This window comes from Ursus americanus, chromosome 7 (genome assembly GCF_024610735.1).
Source record: "Ursus americanus isolate L20-20 chromosome 7, mUrsAme1.1.p, whole genome shotgun sequence".
Lineage (NCBI taxonomy): Eukaryota > Metazoa > Chordata > Mammalia > Carnivora > Ursidae > Ursus > Ursus americanus.
In genome coordinates this window covers 13301154-13326922 of record NC_142133.1, presented here as the reverse complement: position 1 = coordinate 13326922, position 25769 = coordinate 13301154, and the positions used below count along the sequence as shown (strand labels likewise).

General features: G+C 39.3%; 2 protein-coding genes across 6 annotated transcripts in view; one reads left to right on the top strand and one right to left on the bottom strand.

The window, feature by feature from the left end:
- Positions 1-24348, bottom strand: part of PLEKHH2 (pleckstrin homology, MyTH4 and FERM domain containing H2) — a 102532-nt gene extending 78184 nt beyond the window's left edge. For 4 of the 5 annotated variants that reach the window (XR_015725155.1, XM_045771827.2, XM_087863355.1 and 1 more), the window contains exons 1-2: positions 24239-24348; positions 17088-17217 (exon numbers count right to left, since the gene is read on the bottom strand). Coding sequence is in view for 4 of the 5 variants with exons in the window: in XM_045771827.2 (XP_045627783.2) it covers positions 17088-17210 (123 nt within the window). In the remaining variant the exon portion in view is untranslated. Of the gene's footprint in view, positions 1-17087; positions 17218-20037; positions 20057-24238 lie in introns of those variants that run through there. The other variant, XM_045771826.2, reaches the window with a different exon arrangement.
- C1GALT1C1L (C1GALT1 specific chaperone 1 like) lies at positions 22-1057 on the top strand. The gene is given in 6 exon segments (XM_045771830.2): positions 22-98; positions 100-236; positions 239-524; positions 526-762; positions 764-882; positions 885-1057. Coding segments are annotated over 6 exon segments (876 nt in total). The 5' UTR covers positions 22-60; the 3' UTR covers positions 944-1057.
- Positions 24349-25769: the final 1421 nt, after the last annotated feature.

Here is a 25769-nt window from a genome sequence, read left to right as displayed (position 1 = left end):
GATGGAGGGTTTCCGCTTTGGTTGTGTGTTGTTTTTGTTTTTGTTTTTGTTTTTACCAGTATGGTGCTTGGAAGCGTTTACTCTATTTTGGTAACTATGTGGTCAGTTAACATTCAAGAGAGGTAACAACCGTGATCACCATCACCTTTGCCCGCAAAACAGAAAAGATTTCTTAAATATATCAGGAGTGAAACGCATGGATCTTAATAACAGTAGCCGTGTTGACTGTATCAGCCTTAGAAAACCCAAGATGAGCATTACTAGGCTGTGCTGAAAGAGACTTGGACCAAACACTGTGACAAAGCAGAGCCCTACGGTACTAAAAATGATAGATTGTTTAATATTTTTTAAAAGGACATGTGGTTACAGATGAGGACAACTTACAAACATGTCTTTCAAAAGCATGGCGACAACTACAACTGATTCTTTCTTACTCATCCCACTACATTTGCTGTCATTGACAAGTCAATGTGCCTGTTATTTCCTAGGGTTTTATCACAACCTTTCTATCTGGGCCACACTATAACATGGCAAGCTCCCATATCTGACTGTGGAAGGAGAAAACTGTCAAGTATAGAGTCTGAAAGACAGCCTTCTCAGCAAGTCTGAGAAGTGTGTGGATCCAAGTGTGATTTGGGAGTTATCTGAAGACATTCAGCTGGCAATCGGCTTCAAATAAGCAGGAGTTCTTGCAGAAAATGCAGAGAATTCTAAAGGATGAGTTGTATTTAGTACCAAGCCACTTGCACATCTTATTCAAGAGAATGTGTAATAATCCTCAGCAAGTAATAGAAGGCTGCTGTTCAGGTAAGGCAATTACTTTTAATGGACCAACTCCCAGAAAGATGACAGTAATGATGTATGGTGTGCACTGGCTCCGGGCATTCATTGTTTCAACAGTACACTGGTTTTCTTACCTCCAAATGGTTCAGAAAATGACTGAAGGCTGAGGGATAATAGAATTGTGCTGTGCAAAAGCACTTGAAACGTAGATCCACTTTAAGTGTGAATTGAGATATGTAAGTGTAAAATACACACCTAACTCAATAATACATATATTATTTGAAAACCTAATATGAAAAGTATAAACTATCTTAGTAATTTTATATTGACTCACATTAAAATATTTTCAGTATGTTGCATTACATATAAAATTATTGTTCATTGTATTTGTTTAATAGAAAATTTTAAAGTACATATATGTCTCATACTTCTATTGGATAACAAAGTGTAAAACATTCCATTGTCACCATATATGGCAATTTAACTGCCTGTCCACACAGCAGCATTTTTTAAGACTATTGAAGGGATCTAGCTTCTAGAAGAGGTTTCAAATATTTGGGTGTATAAATAGGTATTTCCTAAGTGTATTCTCTGGACCCCATATCATCTTTTACTATTGTGGAAATATTTCAAATGTTTAATAAGCCAGTACTGTTGTCTAAAAGCATTTTATTGGGGCGCCTGGGTGGCTTAGTCGTTAAGCGTCTGCCTTTGGCTCAGAGTGTGATCCCAGGGTCCTGGGATCGAGCCCCACATTGGGCTCCCTGCTCAGCGGAAAGCCTGCTTCTTTCTCTCCCACTCCCCCTGCTAGTGTTCCCTCTCTTGCTGGTTGTCTCTCTTTCTGTCAAATAAATAAATAAATAAATAAATAAATAAATAAATAAATAAAAGCATTTTATTGAGTTACCGTATAGATTATGGCACTACATAGAAGCCGTTGGGACAAGCACTGTCTCCTGTGTAGGATATTCTTTAAACCAAAAACCAACTGGCAGACACATGCCAACTCTCTTCCACTTCTGGCAATATGCTGACAATCGTCACCTCTGCGATGTGGCTACTTTATGTTATAGGGAAAATTTTGTAGTTGTGGAGCCTTAACCTCAATTTTGAATATTGTTGAGGCTGCCAGGAAAATCCACAAACAAGTTGCTGAACTATAAAATTTTGCTGGTGAAAAAAAAAAAAGACTACTGATACACCTATTACAATGGCCAAAATCCAGAATATTGACAACACCAAATACTGGCATGGGGACATTGGGAAACAGGAACTTTCATTCATTGCTCATGGGAATACAAAATGGTACAGCAACTTTGGAAGACAGTTTGGCAGTTTCTTATAAAACTAAACAGACTCTTACTATATGATCTAGCAATCGTGCTCCTTGATATTTATCCAAAGGAGCTGAAAACTTATGTCAACACAAAACTTTGCATACAGATGTTCACATCAGCTTTATTCATAATTGCCAAAACTTTGGAAGCAATCAAGATGTCCTTCACTAGGTGAATGGATAAATAAACTATGGTACATCCAGACAATGACATATTATTTGGCACTAAAAGGAAATGAGCTATGAAGCCATGAAAAGACATGGAGGAAACTTAAATGCATATTATTAAATGAAAGAAGCCAATTTGAAAAGACTGCATATTGTATGATTCCAGCTGAGGTGGAGGATAAATAAACAGGGCACAGAAGCTTTTCAGGGCAATGAAAATACTCTGTATGATACCATACTGATGGATACATGTCACTATACATTTGTCCAAATCCTTGGAATGTACACCAAGAATGAAACTATGGACTTTGGGTTTTTATAATGTGTCAATGTAGGTTCATCAGTTGTAACAAATGTACCACTCTGGTGGGGGATGTTGGTAATGAGGGAGGTTATACATGTGTAGGGGCAGGGAATATATGAGAGATTTCTGTACCACCCAACTTTTTTGTGAACCCTAAACTACTCTAAAAAATAAAGTCTTAAAAAAAAAAAGGCTGAATAGTTTCTTAAGAGGATTGCTATGGTCTGCATGTTTGTGCCCTCCTCCCCCCAATTCACAATTGGAATCTTAATGTGATCGTGATTAAGTTCTGAGGGTTGGACTCTGATGAATGGGATTAGTGCTTTTATAATAGAGATCCCACAGAGCTCCCTAGCCTCTTCTGCCAAGTGAAAATACAAGAAGTCTAAGACACAGAACCTGACCTTGCTGGTACCCTGATCTCAGAGTTCCAGCCTCCAGAATTGTGAGAAATAAATTTCTATTGTTCATAAGCTACGTGGTCTTTCATATTTTGTTACAGCAGCACAAACGGACCAAGACAAATTGGCACTGAGAATGGAGTGCTGCTGTAACAAATACCGAAGAATGTGGAAGTGACTTTGGAATTGAGTAATTGATAGAAGCTGGAAGAATTTGGGGTGCATGGTAGAGAAAACCTACATCACCATGAACAGACCATTTAAAGCAATTCTGGTGAAAACTCAGAAGGCGAACAGGAAAGAAAGCTATAGAGAAAGCATCTTCTTAGAGAATACCTAAGTGGTTGTGAACAGTGGTAGTAGAAATCTGATGGATGGTAAAGGCCATTCTGATGAGGTCTCAGATGGAAATGAGGAACATGTTATCCGAAAAGAGAGGAAAGGTGATCCTCGTCATAAAGCAGCAAACAGCTTTGCTGAATTGGATTCTCCTCTTGGGCTTTTGTGGAAGGTAGAACTTGTGAGCGATGAAACTGGATATTTGGCTGAGGAAATTTCTAAGCCAAGTGTTGAAGGAGTGGCCTAATTCTTCTTGAATGCTTATAGTAAAATGCAAGAAGTGAAATGATTTAATGATAGATTGTTAATCAAAGAGGAAGTGGAACCTAAAAATCTGGATACTTTTCAGCATATCCATATTGGAAGAAATGGGAAAAGCTTGTTCAGGAGAGGACAGGGTGTGGCCAAACCACCTTTTGATTAAGGAGTCAGTTTGGGTTTGAACCACAGAGTTAGGTAGCGACCAAAGAAGGAAAAGGCCGTGTAAACTAAAGAGGAAGGAATGAGGCTGGCTGTTGGACTTGGATTTTACAGGATGGGATCTTAGAGCTATGGCTGTGACATTGGGCTATTCTTCAAGACAAGGAGGAAGGACCCCAGCTCATCAGAGCTGCCTCCTCAGTTTCACAAGGCTGTGGCGGGGCATTTCCTGAGTTTCAACAGGCCACACAACCTCTGCCCAAATTAAAGTGGTACCGCCCAAAGCCATGAGGGGACAACCCTTTCCCAGGAGAGCCATGGGAGCATGGCTACCTCCACCTAGATTTGGAAGGATGAAGCCACCCAGAGCTGTGGGTGTACAACCCAACCAAGCACAGGGCCACCTCCGGGGCAAGGCCACCAGAGAGCCCCAACCAGGGCAATTCCCAAGGAAGCCATGGGGGTGGGGCCACCCCTGGGATCCCAGACTGGGGGAACCATCGGCATGCAACTTCAGCCCATGAGAGATGCTCTGCAAAGCCATGGGGCCACAAATGCCTGTGAGGGTCCAGAAGGTGAGACCTCTCCTCCCCCCGAGTTGGTCCAGAAGGTAGGACCTCCATCCCAGAGGACTGAACATCTAGTTGAAGAAAATTATTCCCAAACCTTAAGATTCAATGTTAGTTGCCTTGCAGGGTTTTGAACTTGCTTGGAACCTATGGCCCCTTCTTTCTCTTTCTCCCTTTTGGAATGAAAATGTCTATCCTATGTCTGTCCCACCATCGTATTTTAGAAACACATAATTTTTTGGTTTCACAGATTCATAGCTGGCAGGGATTTCCTCAGAATGAATCATACCTTGAATCTCACCCATACCAGATTTAGATGAGACTCTGCACTTTACAGACTTTTAGGGCTGTTGGGATGGAATGAATGTATTTTGTAGGAGAAAAGGACATGGATTTTGGGAGGCCAAGGATGGAATGCTATGGTCTGAATGTGTCTCCCCCAAAATTCACATGTTGGAATCCTAACACCCACTGTGTGGTCTTTGGGAGGTGATGAGGTCAGGAGGAGATCCCACAATGCTCCCTCGCCCCTTCCACCATGTGAGGATACAGTGAGAAGTCTGCAACTCAGAAGAGAGCCCTCGCCTGACTTAGCTGGCACCTGATCTCAGATTTCCAGCCTCCAGAACTATGAAAAACCTGTGTTGTTTAGAAGCTACATAATCTAGGGACGCCTGGGTGGCTCAGTCAGTTAAGCTTCTGCCTTCGGCTCAGGTCATGATCGTAGAGTCCTGGGATCAAGCCCCGCGTCAGGCTCCCTGCTCAGCAGACAGCCTGCTTCTCCCTCTGCCCCTCATTCAACTTGTACGCTCTCTCTTTCTCTCCCTCTCTCTCGATCACTCTCTCTCATGTGCACGCTCTCTCTCTCTTTCTCAAATACTAAAATACTGAAAAAAAAACCCTCTATTAAAAAAAAAGAAGCTACATAGTCAATAGCATTTAGTTATAGCAAAACAAACTAAGGCAAGGGCTATACAAATATCTGGTCAGATTTCTCTTTCTGAAGTTTGGTTTCTAGTGTTAACAGGGCAGAAGCCTTGTCTCTTTGCCTCACTGTTACATACCCTGATATAGGTCTTTATAAGCAGTAAGTCTTCAATATATTATACATTACTGAATGAAATTACGTCTGTAAAGCACTATGCATATATGAAGGATAGTATTTTTTCCACGCCAAATAACTTTCCTTCTGCTCCTATGGCATTCACTCTCTACCTTCTACTATTTTCCCAACTATATTGCACGTTGCTTGAAGACAGACTTTGTGTGTGAGGACCCTTTATATCTTCCATAACACCTTGCACATAGCAGCCATACAGTCAAATTCTAAAAGCTCGGTAGCAAGCAATAACCTTATTTAAGAAAAAAGATTATTTCCGGGGCGCCTGGGTAGCGCAGTCATTAAGCGTCTGCCTTTGGCTCAGGGCGTGATCCCGGCGTTCTGGGATCGAGTCCCACATCGGGCTCCTCTGCTGGGAGCCTGCTTCTTCCTCTCCCACTCCCCTGCTGTGTTCCCTCTCTCACTGGCTGTCTCTCTGTCAAATAAATAAATAAAATAAAATCTTAAAAAAAAAATAAAAAAAGATTATTTCCACTATAAAAAGCAACACACCTCACACACACACACACACACACACTCACACACACACTATTTCACAAGACTTGGGATACAAGGTTACATATATAAACGTTCTAAATGTGCTGGAAGTAAACATTATATGTATATGACTTTGAATACAAGTTAAATAAAGGACCTATTCAAAAAGTCATTTTTGCTTTTTTAATTAAAAAAAATTGTAGGGGCACCTAGGTGGCACAGTCAGTTAAGCGTTTGACTCTTGGTTTTGGCTTGGATTGTGACCTTGGGGTTGGGCGATTGAGCCCCCTGTTGGGCTCTGTGCTTAGTGTGAAGTTTGGGATTCTCTCTCTCTCACCCTCTGCCCCTCCCCCCCGCTCTCTCTCTCTCAAATAAACAAATAAATCTTTTTTTTTTAAATAGTGTGTACCATCAGGAATCCCTGAGTTGTTTTTTTTTTTAAGAATTTATTTATTTGAGAAAGAACGAGCACTAGAGAGAGAGAGAGAGCAAGCACGAGTTGGAGGCAGAGGGAGAGGGAGAAGCAGGCTCCCCGCTGAGCAGGGAGTCCAATGTGGGGCTTGATCCCCCATGACCTGAGCCAAAAGCAGATGCTTAACCAACTGAGCCACCCAGGTGCCCCTACAGTGTTATAATTTGAATGATAAAAATAAAATCCACAAGTGTTCAAAAACAGAATTGTCTAAATATATAGATATCATACAGTCATTAAAAATGTACATAGGTGGATGAAATAATATACTTGGGATTTGCTTCAATATAAACTAAGAAAGGAAAAGTGGATCAGGGTATAGATGAAACAGGATCGGTCCTGAGTTAATAATCATTAATGCTGGGTAATGTGTATATGGGGATCCATTATAATATTCTGCTTAAGTTTTGTATGTTTGAAAATTTCTCTAATAAAAAAATTAAATAGGGGCGCCTGGGTGGCACAGCGGTTAAGTGTCTGCCTTCAGCTCAGGGCGTGATCCTGGCGTTATGAGATCAAGCCCCACATCAGGCTCCTCCGCTGTGAGCCTGCTTCTTCCTCTCCCACTCCCCCTGCTTGTGTTCCCTCTCTCACTGGCTGTCTCCATCTCTGTTGAATAAATAAAATCTTTAAAAAAAATTAAATATAAGTAACATACTGAAAGATACATGTAAATGATATGTAGTATAAGTAATACATGCAAATATATGCTATTTGGGTCATTGGAGACCTTTGTGAGATCAGCTGTAGTGGAGGGAAGCAAGGACATATGTTGGAATGCAAGAGTCTGAGTGAATTAAAGTAACTAGTTAGGCTAAGATAGCCACCAAACATGGCCACCATCAACTCCTTCCCTCCCTATATGCACATGCCACTTTTCCCAGTGAGAGGTGAGAAAGAAAATAATGCTGACAACCAGTGGTTCCCCAACAGAAAGCCCAGCTAGATGACCTAAAGTTAAAGTTCATGGTCAACAAGCCCCATATATGTGCTAAAGCATCTAGGCAGTTTTTTAGTCCCTTAACCTTAAACATAAGTAGGCATCTCATGAATGACCAGACATTTGAGGAAAGCCTCTAACATGAAAGATAGAGAGCACACAGAAAACAAAACAAAACACACTATTGCCTATGCAGGGAAAAGAAATAAAACAGAACAAGCAAAATCCTATCATTTAATATTCCCAGAGAGAAAAGATATTGGCTTCCTGAAACAAGGAATATTCAGAGGATTAGTAAGAACTCTTGAAAATTAAAAACATCATACAAGAGGGGTGCCTGGGTAGCGTTAAGCATCTGCCTTCAGCTCGGATCGTGATCCCAGGGTCCTGGGATCAAGCCCCTATTGGGCTCCCTGCTCAGCGGGGAGTCTGCTTCGTCCTCTGTCTCTGTCACCCCCACCCCGCTCGTGTGCTCTCTCTCTCTGTGTCAAATAAATAAATAAAATCTTTTTTTAAATAGTAGAAGAAATAGTAATAGCATTGTGGTGGGGGGTTTGGTGAGGGAAAGGATGGGAGACCTATCAAAGAGCAAAATCCTCATTCTCCATAAAAAAGTAAGTAGGAAATCACTAAACTAAAAACAAGTCAACAAAAAAGAAGCATGTTATTTAGAACATGAAAGTAAAATATTACTTGGCTAAAAGGGTAATAATTTTTATTAACAAATCTTATGGAACTAGTTGGTACTTTATGTGCATTTGTGGCTTGTATAAACATAAAAGCAAAAGAAAAGTTAAATTGTTAAGTAAATGGACTTGTACAGACTTTTGAGGGGAAACCTTTATATCATAATACGATGTTTCCATGAAAATCACTATCTAAACAAAGTAATTTGAGTTTTCAGGATATATCAAAAAGAACCAAACGTTCTGGATTATGTATTTTGAAGTTAGTTGCATTCAGGATCAGGACTGTTACATGTCCTTGATGAATTGTCCCATTTATAATTATCGACACTCTTTTTGCTAATAAAGCTTTTGGCATTAAAGTGTACTCTTTCCTCCTGGACTGATAAAGATTCCCCCAGAGACTTTCAATCTCCCCCACAGGATAAATGTTTGGCTACCAGCATTACAGGAGCCATGTAAGAAAGGAAGGTTGGAAGTGGGGGGACAACCTCACCATTAAATGTGCATATATTCATTTAATCCCCTTGTCGAAGCAGAAAGTATAGTTTAAGAATAAGGACTGGAGGGTCCTGGGTTTCTCCTGGGAGTTAATTTCCTCACAGAACCTTGTAAAGACCTAGAGCAGGAGTGAAGGGGGCGGGGTGAAAGTAGTGGGTATTAATGGAAAATATGTAGCCCTTAGAGTCAAAAGACTCCCTGAAACCTTCTCACTTATCCCCATGTGCCAAATGTCCAGCAGCTAAGCGTTTACTTCCTGTTGAAAATGGCAATGTTCTTCTCTTACAAAACTGAGTAAATTGTTTGGAGGGCACCAGTCCAACAACTGTGGCATTTATGGGTTCGTGGTGTAATCGGCAGTTCCCACCCACTCATCCTAAAACAAAGATTGACAGTTGACCAGCACTGACTATTCACACACGATTGCCGGTCAGCTTTTCAGATGCCCCATTTTTAAGTATGAATGGACCACCAAAAATCACCAGAAAATTGAGAAAAGTTTACAACCTGAAAAACAAACAAACAAACAAACACAGAAGTGGGAAATAATCTCAGAGGAAAGAAAAATAATTCAGGGAATAGAAGAGAACTTTCAAAAAAAAATACTAGTAAATGTTTAGGAACCGGAAACTTTCGACCACATTATTTCACAGCCACACTGTAAGACAGAAATTGTTATGCCCATCATGAAGATTAGGAAGCTGATGTTCAAAATGAGTATGCCTTGTATGAGTTTATGCTCCCAGCCGGTGACATGGCTGGGATTTGAGTCTTCATGTTCCGATTCCCTAGTGGTCTTTTAGTTGAACCACAGCTGCTTTGGTATTTATAAACTCCACACAGTGTATAGTTACACAGAACCATATGAAAATAAGTCCCCCATACATGAAACCACAAAATTCTTAGTTGGAAAGCATTCGTCTTTATTTCTATCCCATGTATGCTATTCTTTTAACCTAGGCATCTTTTCTGGGTAACTTAAAGTGATATTAACATTCGTAGCAGGAACAATTTTAAGTTGCATGTTCTCATGGAACATATCACAGAATAAAGTACAGGGACAGAGGTAAGCTTAAGAGAGGCTAAATTTGGAATTTGAGATTCTAACATAATTCTACCACTAGAGAGTAAATAAGCTAAGAAGCGCTCTCCCAGATTCTGCACGTAGTCTTTACTTACATAACAATGGTTGAGGCACGAGTAATGAATATCGCATAAGAGAAATTCAATAAATGTATGTTGAACAAACAAATGAACGGATGAAAGTTTCAACTCTTTCCAAAAAAAATTACTTAAAAGCAAGGATAAACTTTGAGAAAAGAAAATCACTACATTTTCACAATCTGTATTACAGATCATGAATACTGAGCACTTCACATGGCATAAAGTAAATATACGATAAGTGCATCCAACAAAGTTTAGAACACTTTCATATGAGTTTAAACATAAGGGTAGTAGGAAAGGCAATACTTTGACTTTGAGTGATTGTTTTTATAATCACCCAAGCTGGAAAATAACTTTGCAAAATACGAAAGAAAGAAAGAAAAGAAAGAAAGAAAGAAAGAAAGAAAGAAAGAAAGAAAGAAAGAAAGAAAGAAAGGAAGGAAGGCGCAATGTGGGAAATATTCAAGTAAGTTTTTACTTTCACGATGTAGATTATAATGTAAATCTTGGGTCAAGCCCACAACAAGTCCATACCAAGTCACTAAAAGAAAGTTGAAATAATCTGCTGCCCTATGTCAGGCTTTGGACAAAAATAGGTATTTTTACAAACAAGCTACTGATACAATAACAAAACGAAGTAGCAAATTCGAAACCTAGTGCTTTGATTTACTACATAAAAGTGCCCCCTGTAGACACAGTGAACACAGCAGCAAGTGGCAGAAGGCAATACGCCACTGACCTTGGATCCTAAGACCACCACACTTAATACTCAGTGTTCAAAGCACCGTATACAAATAAACTTGGTAGGGTTTTTTGCACTGTAGTATATATTTCTTTTATTTTTATTTTAAGTGTTTATTTAAATTCCAGTTAGTTAACATACAGTGTAATATGGGTTTCAGGTATAGAATTTAGTATTCATCACTTACGTACAACATCCAGTGCTCATCACAACAATTGCCCTTCTTAATACCCAACACCCGTTTAGCCCATCCCCTGCCCATCTGCCCTCCCGCAACCCTCAATTTGTTCTCTATGGTTAACAGACTCTTATGGTTTGCTTCCCTCTCTCTCTCTTTTTCTCCCTTCCCCTATATTCATCTGTTTGTTTCTTAAATTCCACATATGACTGAAATCATATGGTATTTCTCTTTCTCTGACTGATTTATTTCATTTACCATTATACCCTCTAGATACATCCAGATCATTACAAACGGCAAGATTTCATTCTTTTTGATGGCTGAGTAATATTCCTGTGTGTGTGTGTGTGTGTGTGTGTGTGTGTGTGTGTGTGTACAGACTGGTTACTTTAAGACCTTCACACTCACTGATGTGGCCAGCAATTGCCCACCAAGTATCTCTTCCTGATTTTCCCCAACAGAACCGATGAAAGACTCTATCACCATTTTTATTTATTTTGTTGTGATAAATAATATCTTCAGGCAGTTGCCCAAACACTGACACTTAAATTAGCTTGCAAAGTCTCATTGTCAGTGTATGTATAATTCCCATCAGGTACCGAGAAATATTAGGTGAGGCTACAGAGTGACTGAGGGGATGTGTAATTTAAATGGGATGGTCATGATGTTATACTGGACCGTTATATGAAGGCAAATACTACGCTGTCCAGGGACTCCTCATTCCTGTGAGAGAATCCTAGACCACCTCAGGGGAACCATACTCACAAAGGAAGGTCAAGTGGCAGGAAATCCCAGACAGTGATGCTGTATCAGGTAACGGCAGCATTAGTTTACATGCGCCATGCTGATGCCCAAAGGCAAAGTCTTCATATCGTCATCCTTTTTTTTTTTTTTAACAGAAAACCTAACCCACAGGAAACAGCATTCATTTCAACTTAAAAAGAAACTTTCCCTTTTTCCCTCCGTGACTCAGAACACTAACTAGTAATACTGTAAAGTAGGAAAACTACTTAAATCTCAGCTTCCCTGAAGAGTTTATATTTGGCATACTAGAGATATTTCCAACACCATTCCTTAAATTCCTCTAAAGACCTCTCCCACTTATAGCAGTATTTGCCCAAGACTTCAATAAGGCCTTTTTCTTCACAAGCTTCAATATTCGAAGTTACTTGGAAATTGTGATGGAAAAAAAAAAGGAGCAAAAATAGTTCTTTTAAAAAAAAATCTCATTTATTCTCTTATTCCATCTCCAAAAACCATAAAGTATATATAATTAAAATCTACCTTTAATTATCAAAACACTCTGAGATCATTTCATACATTTTTCCTAAAAAAAAAAATGATTTTTTTTTTGAGAAAGATGTCTCCTATTAACCGGTGATTACATTTGTTAAGTCAACCCCTTGTACACTTAACCAGTGTGTCCCTTCAGAAAGATACAGGGAAATAATGAGTTACCTCTGTGTGCCAGGCACTCTTTTAACTGCATCACAGAAAGTATGAAAGATCTAAGGTTTAAAGGCCATTCTGTTATTCATTAGCTGCATGATATTGGGCATACTCCTCAAATACTCTCAATCTTTTTTTTTTTTTTAAAGATTTTATTTATTTATTTGACAGAGATAGAGACAGCCAGCGAGAGAGGGAACACAAGCAGGGGGAGTGGGAGTGGAAGAAGCAGGCTCATAGCGGAGGAGCCTGATGTGGGGCTCGATCCCATAACGCCAGGATCACGCCCTGAGCCGAAGGCAGACGCTTAACCGCTGTGCCACCCAGGCGCCCCTCAAATACTCTCAATCTTAACGTCAACATCTTGACATTCGGTATAACAATAGTCCCCGAGTAGGGTTACTGTGGGGTTTAAACCAGCTGATGGTTGTTGTAGCAAAGGCTAAGAACCATAGTTGGCACCTAGTGTTAGCTGCCTATAGCCAGTGCCAATAAAACAGAACTAAGAACCAGAACTGTTGCAGGAAAGAAAAGTTGGCCAGAATTCCTGGCAAAGAGCTGAAGAATCAAATTAGTATTCTCTCAAGAATCTTCAGCCTTGGGCCTGCCTCCATATGGGGGGAAGGTCTGGAGAACTATTCGGGAGAAGCCTTGGGGCAGACTGGTCCTAACACAAAACCAAAGGTTATGGATGGGACCAGACTGGCCTCTGGAATGCAACGTTGAGAGACTCAAGTTGGCATGCAGAAGCAACGCAGTAGGGTTTTCTTTAAAAATATGTAGTGCTATGTAAATTGTTATTACTATATACATACACACATCCTAACACACATAGATACCTGCCCTCAAGCAGAGATGGATTTAAATGTTGCATGGCTGAGGAGAAGACAGAATCGATGAGTGGCTGAGTATATCAGAGAAAGCAAGGAATGTGGTAATAAGACTAGATTAGGGAAGCCATAGAGGGTGATGGCTAAGCATTCAGGCTCTAAAAGCAGAATGGTCAGTTTCAATTCTTGTCTCCATCACTCACTCTTCAGCATAAACTAAGGCAAGTTAAGGAATTTTGATGTGCCTAAGTTTCCTCCTGGATAAAAAGGAATAATATTGGTACTTACCTCATGGGGTGTTAAGAATTAAAAAGTTAATATATATAAAGCACTTTATATATTATATAAATATCTATTTCTATACATATAATTTACAATATATAAGTAGATTTATACATGTGTGTGTATATATATATATATATATATAAAGCACTAACAATGTATATATAAAGATGATTGCCCAGCACATAGTAAGCATCAGTTTCCCAATCTGTAAAATGGGAACAACAAAATGTCTTACTTCATAGCTTGTTATAAGAATTAAATAAATTATATCTATGAAGTGCTTAACACATAATAAATCAACAAATATTTGGTATTTTTATTAGAACATGGGTAGGTACCAAAAATAATTTTAATCCAGGGAAAAGTATTTCGTAATGGAATAGAACAGAAAATATTGTGAAAAACTTTATTCTCATTTTAGTGTTGAATATATTTACCGGGAAACCATGAGTAACTTGGCATACTTGTCCACTTTCCACTGTATAAAACACATCTGAATAATTCCATCTCTTAGATCTGTCACAGGATCTAAGACACAGATAAAAAAATACAGAAGACGAAGAAGATGAAGGAGGAAGAAAGAAGCCACAACTACAATAGCAGTTTTTTAAAAGATTTTATTTATTTATTTGGCGGAGAGAGAGCGTGCGCACAAGCAGGGGGAGCAGCAGGCAGAGGGAGAAGGAGAAGCAGGAGGGGCTCAATCCCAGGACCCTGAGATCATGACCTAAGCCGAAGGCAGACGCTTAACTGACTAAGCCACAGGCGCCCCTACGACAGCAACTTTGAAATAATATTCTTCTCAATATTCATTCACTGGCAAAGAAAAAAACAAGACCTACTAACATAAACTAACAGTCAAAAAGCTTAGTTATAAATGTACTTATGGAGAAAATGACACTTCTAAATTCTGAAAAACGGGCACTCATAAAGAAAGTTATTGAAACATGCCTTCTAAAGAACAAATGTTGCCATAAAATTTAGAACTTAACGGTCAATTCAAAGAAGCCCAAATAAGCATAACTCCTGTTTAGTCCACAAAGAAACCCAGAGAGTACAGAAGTCAAAGGAACCAAGAAAATTTTAAGGAGGCTGTGGCCAACAGTGTGCTACCTGCTAGAAGGCTAAGGCAACACCTGGCAAGTGTCCATGAGGTATAGAAACGAGCATATAATTGATGATCTGAATAAAGTCATTGTATGGACTGGCTGGGATTGTGGAAAATACTAGATAAATCAGCACAACCTGGAAAATGATTTTTATAGAGAGAGGAGCAAAAGACCAAGCATGAGTCACTAACTTTGAGTTAGAATAAGCTTCCTTAACTTAGGAGATATTCAAAATGGGATTTTTTTTTTCAGATTATAACTTTTATTCTAATAGTGATAAACAAAGCCAATTGATATTGGGGGTTTTTTCCACAAAGCCTGCTACTAGGTCATCCTTCGACCCAAAGTGAATTGAATAATTTTAATCTTTCCACCTAAAAGATGTTAAAGCACAAAAATTTAAGATGATAATATGAAAGTTTAAAATGAATGGTGTTTCCTGGATTTTATTAGAATAGTTCCGTGCTAAGAGATTCTCAGCTAGCAGGGAGCCTGGCTGGCTCAGTCTGTGGAGCATGTGACTCTTGATCTTGGGGTTGTGAGTTTGAGCCCTATAGTAGATGTAGAGATTACTTAAAAATAAAATCTTTAAAAAAAGAGAGAGATTCTCAGCTATCAATGGAAGATTAAAAATCTTTTTTGGGGGCGCCTGGGTGGCGCAGTCGTTAAGCGTCTGCCTTCGGCTCAGGGCGTGATCCTGGCGTTCTGGGATCGAGCCCCACATCAGGCTCCTCCGCTGGGAGCCTGCTTCTTCCTCTCCCACTCCCCCTGCTTGTGTTCCCTCTCTTGCTGGCTGTCTCTCTCTCTTCAAATAAATAAAAATAAAATCTTTTTAAAAAAAATCTTTTTTGAAGATGTGATGTGTGTACCCGTCTCCATCTCAAAGGATTATGCAGACAAGTGCTTGAGAAATCACCTGTAAATTCTTCTGATCAGTTATGAATGACAATACCATTTCTCTAGCCATGTGGACAGCAATGTCCAAGAGAAATATAACGTGAGTCATCCTGTCAGAATGGCTAAAACCAAAACCATAAGAAACAAGTGCTGCTGAGGATGGGGAAAAAGGAATCCTTGTGCACTGTTGGTGGAAATGCAACTGGTGCAGCCACTTGGAAAACAGTAAGGAGGTTCCTCAAAGAATTAAAAATAGAATGATCCTATGAGCCTGTAACTGCACTACTGGGTATTTACCCAAAGAATATGAAAACACTAATTCGAAGGGATTCATGCATCCCTATGTTTACTGCAGCATTATAGCCAAACTATAGAAGCAGTTGAAGTGTCCAATGATAGATGAATGGATAAAGAAGATATGATATATATATGGAATATGGAATATTATTCACCCATAAAAAAGAATGAAACCTTGCCATTTGCAACAACTTGGATGGATCTAGGGAGAATAATACTAAGTGAAATAAGCCAGAGAAAAACAAATACCATATGATCTCACTCACATGTGGAATTTAAGAAACAAGACAAATGAACAAAAAAAAAAAAAAAAAAGAGAGAGAGAGAGAGAGACAAACAAAAAAACCCGACTCTTAACTATAGAGAACAAATAGACGGTTACCAGAGGGGAGGTGGATGGGTGGATTGGTGAAATTGGTGAAGGGGTTTAGGAGTGCACTTGTCTTGATGAGCACTGAGTAATGTGTGGAACTGCTGAATCACTATATTGTACACTTGAAACTAACATAGCACTCTATGTCAACTACCCTGGAATTAAAATTTTAAAAATAATTTTAAAATTTTTTAAATAAATAAATCTTTAAAAAAAGAATATAATGTGAGTTATATACGTAATTTAAGATTTTCTAGGGATCATATTTAAAAAGTAAAAAGAAACAGTGGTAATTAATTTTAGTATTTTCTATTTAATCTAATATCCAAAATGTTATTTCAGCATGGGATCAATATGGAAATTATTGCTAAGATATTTTACATTCTTTTTTTCACACTAAATATTTGAAATCAAGATGTATTTTACATTTGCAACACATCTCAATTTGTACTAGCCTCATTTCAAGTGCTCAGTAGTCACCTGTAGCTAGTGGTTACCGTATTGGACAGTACAGGTCTAGAATGCAGGTTCCCTGCAAACAGGAGTATGGGTGTTCTTGTTCATTGATGTAACTGTAGCATTAAGAAGAGTGTCTGGCACAAAATGAGCCCTCAGTGAATATTTGTTGAATGACTGAACAAATGAATGAATTAATCCATGGGTTTTATACACATACATGCAAAAAGAATTCCTATGACGTAGATGAAATTTTAATTACATGACTAGAACTATTAAGAGAAGCATATAATTATATTAAACTCGATGTTAGCCCAGACCATAGTCTAGTGTATACAGTTAGTCAACACAAATTCCTAAATAGATGCATACTTTCAAGTACAGTATAAATATGTTTTATTATCAATACGGAATATTCTTCTATAATCACTTTAAACATGATTTTCCTAAACATTTAGTAAATTAAAAGGCTGTCACACACCTCTAGCAAAATCACATAAATTATAGCTTATCTCTCGGGAATGAATGAACTCCACATTCATCAAATACACACGATTCCTACATATCCCACTAGTATAGGCATAGAAATGCTTTTTGGCTTAATGTCCAATTCACTCTAAAACTGGCAAAAGGATATGTCAAAAATAACTTCAAAGCCCTGACAAAAAGTTAAATTATGTTCTTTATTTTAAAATTGCTTACCCCCAAAAGTACTGAGATTACTTAATGTAAATGAAATATGCCCCCAAACAGCTGATGTTTAATAACAAAGGTTGGAGAGAAACGCTTACCTTCTCTGCTAAGAGCTCTCTTATCTTGCTTGCTTGAACTCTAAATTTCATGAGCTGGGACTCCAGAGCTACACATCGTTCTTTCCAATCGACTGGTCCTTCTGTCTCAGAAAGCTCTGCCATATTTATTCTAGAAAAGAAAGCATTCAAATAGCGTCATACGCATTGGCATTCAGGATAATTGATTACATCATCCCATGTACACATTCTAGTTACCATCTAATAATATCCACATCCAAATTTTATAAATTCTCAGATAAATTTCAGAACTGGCTGAATAGCTCATGGAAAAAACTTAGTGGAAGACAGGAGGCCAGGGTTGGAGGCCCAATGTGTTTATTAGCCAACTTTTCTATATAACGTATCCTTTCCATGTCTCAGCTTACCCAATCTTTTTCTTTTTTAAAAGCTTTTTTTTTTTTAAGATTTTATTTATTCATTTGACAGACAGACAGACAGATAGCCAGTGAGATAGGGAACACAAGCCGGAGGAGTGGGAGAGGGAGAAGCAGGCTTCCCAGCCCAGCAGGGAGCCCGATGCAGGGCTCTATCCCAGGACCCTAGGATCACGCCCTGAGCTGAAGGCAGACGCTTAAGGACTGAACCACCCAGGCGCCCCTCAGTTTACCCAATCTTGAAAAAGCAAGACACTGATCATAATAAACCATTGTTCCTCCTGAATATATTGTGAGGAACAAATGAAAGACTGCTATTTTTAATAGCACTTTGGACAGAATGATAGCACCACCCAAACACAGACTACTGGTATAATTTTAGCTCTGCCCAACAGATAAAACATTTTTTAAATCTTTCAGCTCATAATTTTACCACACTCCTAAATTTACAGAATTATCTCATTTTGATTTGATTCAGTTGGTAGCTTGATAGAATAACCTAAGAGACTTCATTACTAGCCCTACAATTATAAGTTAGATTTACATCACAATTATTACTTACCATCACCCTAAATTTGTCTTGGTCCAAGCTCTCTTTCAAGCCAAAAATCCCTTGGCATATTTAACTGGGCAAAGTATTATGACCTTGAATATGTTTGTATAATTTTTTTTCTGGTTCAAGAAAAGATATAAATATAAAAATTGGAATCACCTACATTAAGTAAATCTGGAATCAGTGCTTCCCATGACATTAACGTTTCCTTCTGGAGGAGATAAATCCCAGGGAAAAGCCCTGTAAGAAGGAAGCCAGGAAGCAGGGGAACTGGTTTTGAAATTATAAAGTGCAAAAAAACTATAACTTCATTGTTTCTGGTTCTGGGATTCATAAATGTTGTTTTAAATGTTAATGTTTCATCAGGCCATTTGAATAGATGGCTTGATGTATTTCTGAATTGCCCTAGCTTTGAACAGATAAAATTTGCATTAGGAATGGATTTCCACAAAGAGCCAAGCCCTGGTCTCCCCATATATGTGACAGTAAAACTCTGAGAACCCCAGGATAGATCTGCAGCTGAAGTGTACCATTCTTTTGTTTTCCAAAAATATGTGTCCCTCACATATTAACCAAGTTGATTTTCTCAGTATTTAGTATAATATAACCCTTCCGAAACCTATACAAGTTTTTAAAAACTTAGCGTTGCTAAAAACCCACAAAAGATTATTTTCTTAGTATAAATATTGTTTTGTGCTTAAACCAATTTTCACATTAATACTGACATTATCATTCAAAAATTTAGAAATAAATAAGAGTTCAACAGAGGTTACAACTTTATTAAGACCACCAACCATCTCAAAGCTTCCAGATGCTCTTAAACTCTAGCCATAATTTCAGGGAAATTTATAAGTGTAAAACTGGAAATCATTCTTTTTTCATTTCTTTGTTTTTTTTTTTTTAAGATTTTATTTATTTATTCGACAGAGATAGAGACAGCCAGCGAGAGAGGTAACACAAGCAGGGGGAGTGGGAGAGGAGAAGCAGGCTCATAGCGGAGGAGCCTGATGTGGGGCTCGATCCCATAACGCCGGGATCACGCCCTGAGCCGAAGGCAGACGCTTAACCGCTGTGCCATCCAGGCGCCCCTCATTTCTTTGTTTTTATAGAAGGCTCACACCATTGTTTTCTGAGTTTCTGCTAAGGATATCCACCTTGTTAATAACCTTCATCATTCCCCACATTACATTTACTATCAATGATAAAGGAGCACATAATGCACAAAGTTTGTCAGTCACGAATTTTTTCTCAATTCTACTTCATTTCTTTCCTCCTTAGCTTTAGAGTGGACACAGAAAGAAAACATGGTGGAAATATTATAAAATCAAAAGCAGTCCTGAAAGAGACGTCACGAAGACTTCAATCATTTGTATCTTTGCACAGAAATGTACAGATATTGTTAAACAAGAGGAGTTTAATTCATGTTGGTGAATTTTTGCTCTACATTTAAAATAACTTGTATATGTTCTACTGTAAAATCTCTACAGTTTAAAAAATAACATAAAGGTAGATATTTTTCAACAAATGAAAATCAATCAATACAGTGAACCATATTAATATCGTAACAGACAAAAACCACATAATCATTCCATTCAATGCAGAAAAAGCCATTTGACAAAATTCAACACCCTTTCATGATAAAAACATTCAATAAGCTAGTAATAGAAGGGAATTTCTTCAGCATGATAAAAAGCACCTATAAATAGTCCACAGCTAACATCATACTTAATGATAAATGACTGATGTGCCAAAGACCAGGAATAAGAAAAGGATGTCTGCTTTTGCCACTTCTGGTCAACACTGTACTAGAGGTTCTAGCCAGGGCCAGAAAACAAAATAAAAAGAATCCAGTTCGAAAACTAAATCTATCTCTGGGCCTGGCACATACTAGAAAATTAAAAAGAAAGAAAGAAAAAGAAAACAAAATGATCTCTCTTTTCAGATGTCATGATCTTGTACATAGAAAATTCTAAGGAATTCACAAAAAAGCTCTTAGAACTACCTGGGTTCAGCAAGGTTTCAAGAAGCCAGCTCAAAATACAATCAATTGTATCAACTGTTTTCCTATGCATTAGCAAGAAAAAAATCCAAAAATGAAATCAAGAATATATTACCCATACAATAGCATCAAAAATAACTAAATATTTAGGAATAAATTTAACAAAAGAAGTGTTAAGACTTGTACTCTGAGAACTACAAAACATGACTGAAAGAAATTAAAGAAGACCTAAACAAATGAAAGACATCCACGTTCATGGATTGGAAGACTTAATATTGTGCAGATGCCAATACTGGCAAACGGACACACACACATTCAATTCAATCTCTCTCAAAATTCCAACTTCATTTTTTGGTAAAAATTGGCAAGTTGATTCAAAATTCAGATGGAAATTCAAGGGATCCAAAATAGCCAAAACAATCTTGAGACTCATATGTCCCAATTTCAAAAATTACTACAAAGCTACAGTAGTCAAAATTGTATGGTATTGCCATAAAGATAGACATATGATCAATGGAATAAAATCAAGAGTCCAAAAATAAGACCTCACATTTATAGTCAATTGATTTTTGACAAGGGTGCCAAAACCACTCAATGGGGGAAAGAACAGTCTTTTCAACAATGGTGCTAAACAACTAGATATCCACATGCAAAAGAATGAATTTGGACCCCCCTCCATCACAACATATACAAAAACTAACTCAAAATGTATCGAAGACCTAAATGTAAGAGCCAACGCTCGAAAACTCTTAGAACAAAAGACAGGGGTAAATCTTTGTGGCCTTAGATTAGGCAACACTTCCTTAGATTTCACATCCAAAGCATACATAATCAAAAAGAATTTAGGTAAACTGGACTTAATCAAAATGTAAAACTTTCGTTTCAAAGGACACCACCAAGAAAATGGAAAGGTAACCCACAGAAGGGAGAAAAATATTTGCAAGTCATGTATCTAGGAGACTTTTATCCAGAATATATAAAGAACTCTTACAACTCAACAATAAAAAACAATATAACTAAAAAGTAGGGGCGCGTGGGTGGCACAGCGGTTAAGCATCTGCCTTCGGCTCAGGGCGTGATCCCGGCGTTATGGGATCGAGCCCCACATCAGGCTCCTCCGCTATGAGCCTGCTTCTTCCTCTCCCACTCCCCCTGCTTGTGTTCCCTCTCTCGCCGGCTGTCTCTATCTCTGTCGAATAAATAAATAAATATCTTTTAAAAAAATAACTAAAAAGTAGGCAAAGGATCTAAATAGACATTGCTCCAAGGAAGATATACAAATGGCCAATGAGCACATGAGAAGATGCTCAACATCATTAGCTATAAGGGAAAAGGCAAATTAAAATCACAACAATTACTGCATACCAAATAGGTTGCTTATGATAATAAAGACATGTAATAACAAGTGTGGGTGAGGATGCGGAGAAATTGGAACCCTCATGATTTGCTATTGAGAATGTAAAAATGGTATAGCTGCTTTGGAAAATAGTTTAACAGTGCCTCAAGAGTTTTAACATAAAGGTACCACATGGCCCAGCAGCTCTGGGGCTATGCTATATGCTAACTATATACTCAAGAGAACGGAATACGTAAGTCTACAACAAAACGTTGTATAAAACTTGTGTATGTTCATAACATCATTTTTCAAATAGCCAAAAAGTGGAAACAATCCAAGTGTCCATCATCAGATGAATGGATAAACAGAATGTGGTATATCTGTACACTGGAATATTATTCAGCCACCAAAAAAAAAAAGAGAATAAAGTACTAATATATGCTATGACAATTATCCTTGATGCCAAGTAAAAGAAGCCTGACATAAAAGGCCACATATAGTATGATTCCATTTACATGAAATAGGTAAATCAAAGAGACAGAAAAAAGTAAGTTAGCGGTTGCCAAAGGCTGTGAAGAGAGGGTAATGGTGATCAACAGCTAATGAGTTTGGGGTTTCTTTTTGGAATGAACAAAATTATCCCAGAATTAGATAGTGCTGATGGTTGCACAACCTCGTGATCTGTACACTTTAAAAGGGTAAATTTTATGGTTCGTAAATTATACCTTAATTTTAAAAAGAGCATTTATTTACAAATGAGTAAAGAAAAAGTAACAGTTGTATAGAGCTGTTGAATCACTATGTTGTACACCTGAAACTAATGTAACATTATATGTCAACTATACTCAAGTAAAAATATTTTTTAAAACTTAAGCAGATACAAATATTCTTATCGCACATTTATTTACACAATTGTTCCCCACACATTCGTTGTCTTCTAAAACTTGTTTGTGATATACACAAAGAAATAAATTTATTTAAATATGTGGTAAAGTGTAACAATCATTTTCTTCATGGACTCTGGGCTTTGTTTTATACTTTAAAAAGATCTTCCCCACTCTAAAATTCAAAAATAAAAATGATTAAAAAAAATAACCGTTTACATGGATGTATAGTAGGTCAACATTTACAAATTTAATGATCCATTGTTGGGCGTTATTCCTGCCAAGAATTCCACCATTAACTCAAATGATTTAGAGGGAAATGTTTTAACCTCAAATATGGCAAGTTCATGCACATATCTTACCGAGATACTTTGCTGTGAAAATGACACAATAAATAAACTCTAAGTTAAACGTACCTATTCATATCTTTAGTTATGCTTATTATGTATTTTACAATGAAGTAGAAAGCCCTTAAGAATATTATTAAATTGGCATCTAATGACTGAATTCACTATTAATAGGGTCATAATTTAAAAAAATTCAAAACTACAGATTGGTTGGCACATGGTCCCCTGGAGGTCTAGACACCTGATTTCCTCATTTCATTCTGTAATTTCGGTTAGTATAAAGTAACTGTTGTGTTAATACACCCTCTTGAGTAAAGATTCTAACTGAACAACATCCGTTTTCCATTACCATTGATTTTCTAGAACATAACTGTATGGCTTTGGGAGTTATAACCATTTGCTAAATAAATATCAGTTCTAGATTTTGAATTTGAAAGTAATCTACCTTCACTGCAGTGGACAGGAAAAGTCTTGGTTTTCAAAATATCCCCCCCACCCCATGACTTTGGGAAATATTTACTGACACAAAATAAACTGTTTACAATTATGGAGTGAATGCTCCTTTCTCCGAATCTCCGACTTCCTGTTTCTCTTCCAAATCCCAAAAGAGAAAGAAAAAGAAAAGAAAGAATTCATCTATTTAGGCTTATCCTGATGAAGCTCAGGGTTAGCCACTCACATTCTTTAATTCTCTCCTCTTAAGGCACGGCTTAACTTGGCCAGGTAACTGTGTATTTCTTTTCTAAAGCAGAAAGGATCTCTTTCTTGGCCGCACTGAGGCATGCCTTGTTTAAGAAGCCTCCTGACCACCAACCAGCCCCACTTGGGCTAAGTGCCACCCTTCGGTGGCACTGCCCGGAGCAGCCGTGCTCCTGACTCCACAGCTCCTCGGGGGACACACACCGCTGTGCGGTCGAGGCTTGCGACAGGCACTTTCACAAAGAAAGCAGGGACCTGCAGGTAGCACAGCACCAAAGCTTTTACGCGTAAATCGTTCGACTTGCTCTTTCCACAGAGTTTCCCACATCAAAATCGATGGCTCAAATGTTCCGTCTTTTAAAAAGTGGTCTAGTAACTTCAGGGCCAGCGCAGTTTCATGGGAGGTCACCTAAGGGCACTTTGACATTCCGGCAACTCGAGGGGCAGAAAACGGTTCTTTCAAGCTTTGAGAAGTTTCACCCCCGAGATCACTGCGCGGCTCCTGGGAAGCCGAGGCCGAGTCACAGCATCCCTGGCTGCGCGGGCCACCGGGCGCGGGGACGCGGGACTGCCGTCTGCGCCCCCCAGGACCGCCCGCGCCGCGCCACACACCTGGGCCCCGCATTTTCAAACAAAATGTCACCGGAGAGCAGGGGGCGAGGAGCCACTGGCCGCCGCCTCAGGCCGAACCCCAGTCCTGGGGGCAGCGAGTGGGGCGACACCGAGTACCCGGGCTGCGGCGGGAGGCGCGGGGGCGAGTCCCGCTTCATCCAGACCCAACGCGCTCCACCGTCCCGGTCCCCGCCCGCCGGCTGTGCCCGCCGCCCCCAACCTCCGCACGGCGAGTCCCCGGGACGGCGCGCTCTCGAGGGGCGCGGATCCCGGCATCTGAGCCGCAGGGATCGTCCCTCAGCTCCGGGCCCTCTCCATCTGCCTACCTCTGCTGCGGGCCCCCGGCTGCAGCGCCCGAGGTCCTGGCCGCGCCTGGCGCGGGGCTCCCGGGGCTCTCCGCGGGCGCCCGCCCAGCTCCGAGCCCCGAGCGGGCCGGGAGGGGGCAGGGCACCGCCTTCTCCTAGGACTGGCGGTCGGAATAGCCAGTCGGAAGCGCAGCCGCCCGTCTGACGTCACCTGGGGGTGTGGCTATGACTTGGACTCCTCCCAGGTCCTACCTCAGGAGGGAGTTCTGTCCCGCCTGCCCCTAGCCCTCGCCATACCTACAGTTCAGAGGTTGTCCTAGCCGTCACCTCCTTTCCATTTTCTCTGCCTGGGCTCAGCACCCACCTGTTTGGTCTCCCAACCTGAGGTCTCTCCTCTTGCCAATTCATCTTTTACCTTCTTGCCAGGTTCACTGTCCTGAAGTGCACTTTTGATGGACGCCCTGCCAAAGACTTCGTTCGCTTTCTTTTGCTTAAATTATCAAGAATAGACTCCCTAGGCTAGTATTCGAGGACTCCGCCCTACTTTTGCAGGCTTATTATTTTTTTTACGGCTGCCCTTTACACACCCCAGGGAAGTCCATTTGAAACGTTTACCTACCATTTTCTACATCCCCTTTAAAAGTTCTAACTGTCCTCTAAGACACAGCTCAAATAATCTTCTCCATGTAACCATTCTTGTCAGCCTTCCTAGCAATAATCTCTTCTCTTGTTTCTACTCCTCTTGGCTCTTAGCTCATTCGTCCTCATGTACTGCTTCTTATCTCTCCATTAGATTGTGAGCTCTTTGAAACCAGGGATTCATTTTCTTTCTTTTTGCAGCCTCCTCAGCATCCAGCACAGAGCACTGCATAAGTAGATGAGAGATTATTTTAGTCTAATTGGATTTTACATCCCAAGATGGGGTCTGGCAAGGACAGTCTCAAGGGGGGAAAATTAGAATTCTGGCTATCATGGGTAATCCTTCTGCAGGTCATAAAGCTAGGTCAGACAAATTACTCTCTTTAGTTCATAGTGGGCCAATAAAGGATGTCAGAAGGCTTTTTCCATTACCATCTTTTTTTTTTTAAAGCTTATCTCACCTTATATAGAAAACGCATGAAAGAGATAAAGGTTTACAAAGTTCCTCAGAGGGAAGGCAATAAGTGAGTACAACTAAAAGGCCAGTGAGCAAGTATCAGGCTTCCATATTTCTTCCAGATGAGCACTAATTTTGGACTGGATCCCAGACTACCCCCACACATCAAATTCCTTTTGCCTTCTGTGGAAGCTGATGATGCATATCATATGAAAAATTGTCTCCAAACAGCTTTAGCAAACAAGCAGGCTGGACTGGGCTTATTTTACAGAGCACGCAGGAGTTAAATAAACAGTTTAAGTAACTTGCATAATTTAACACAGCAAGTCAGTAGAGACCAAAGAGCTAAGTGCAGGAGAAAGAGAGAAAGGATGCCAAAATAGAATCACTTCCGTTTGTGAGTCAGAATACTAAACAGACTAAGAGAGCTGAGTGAATAAAGTCACTCATGAAAAG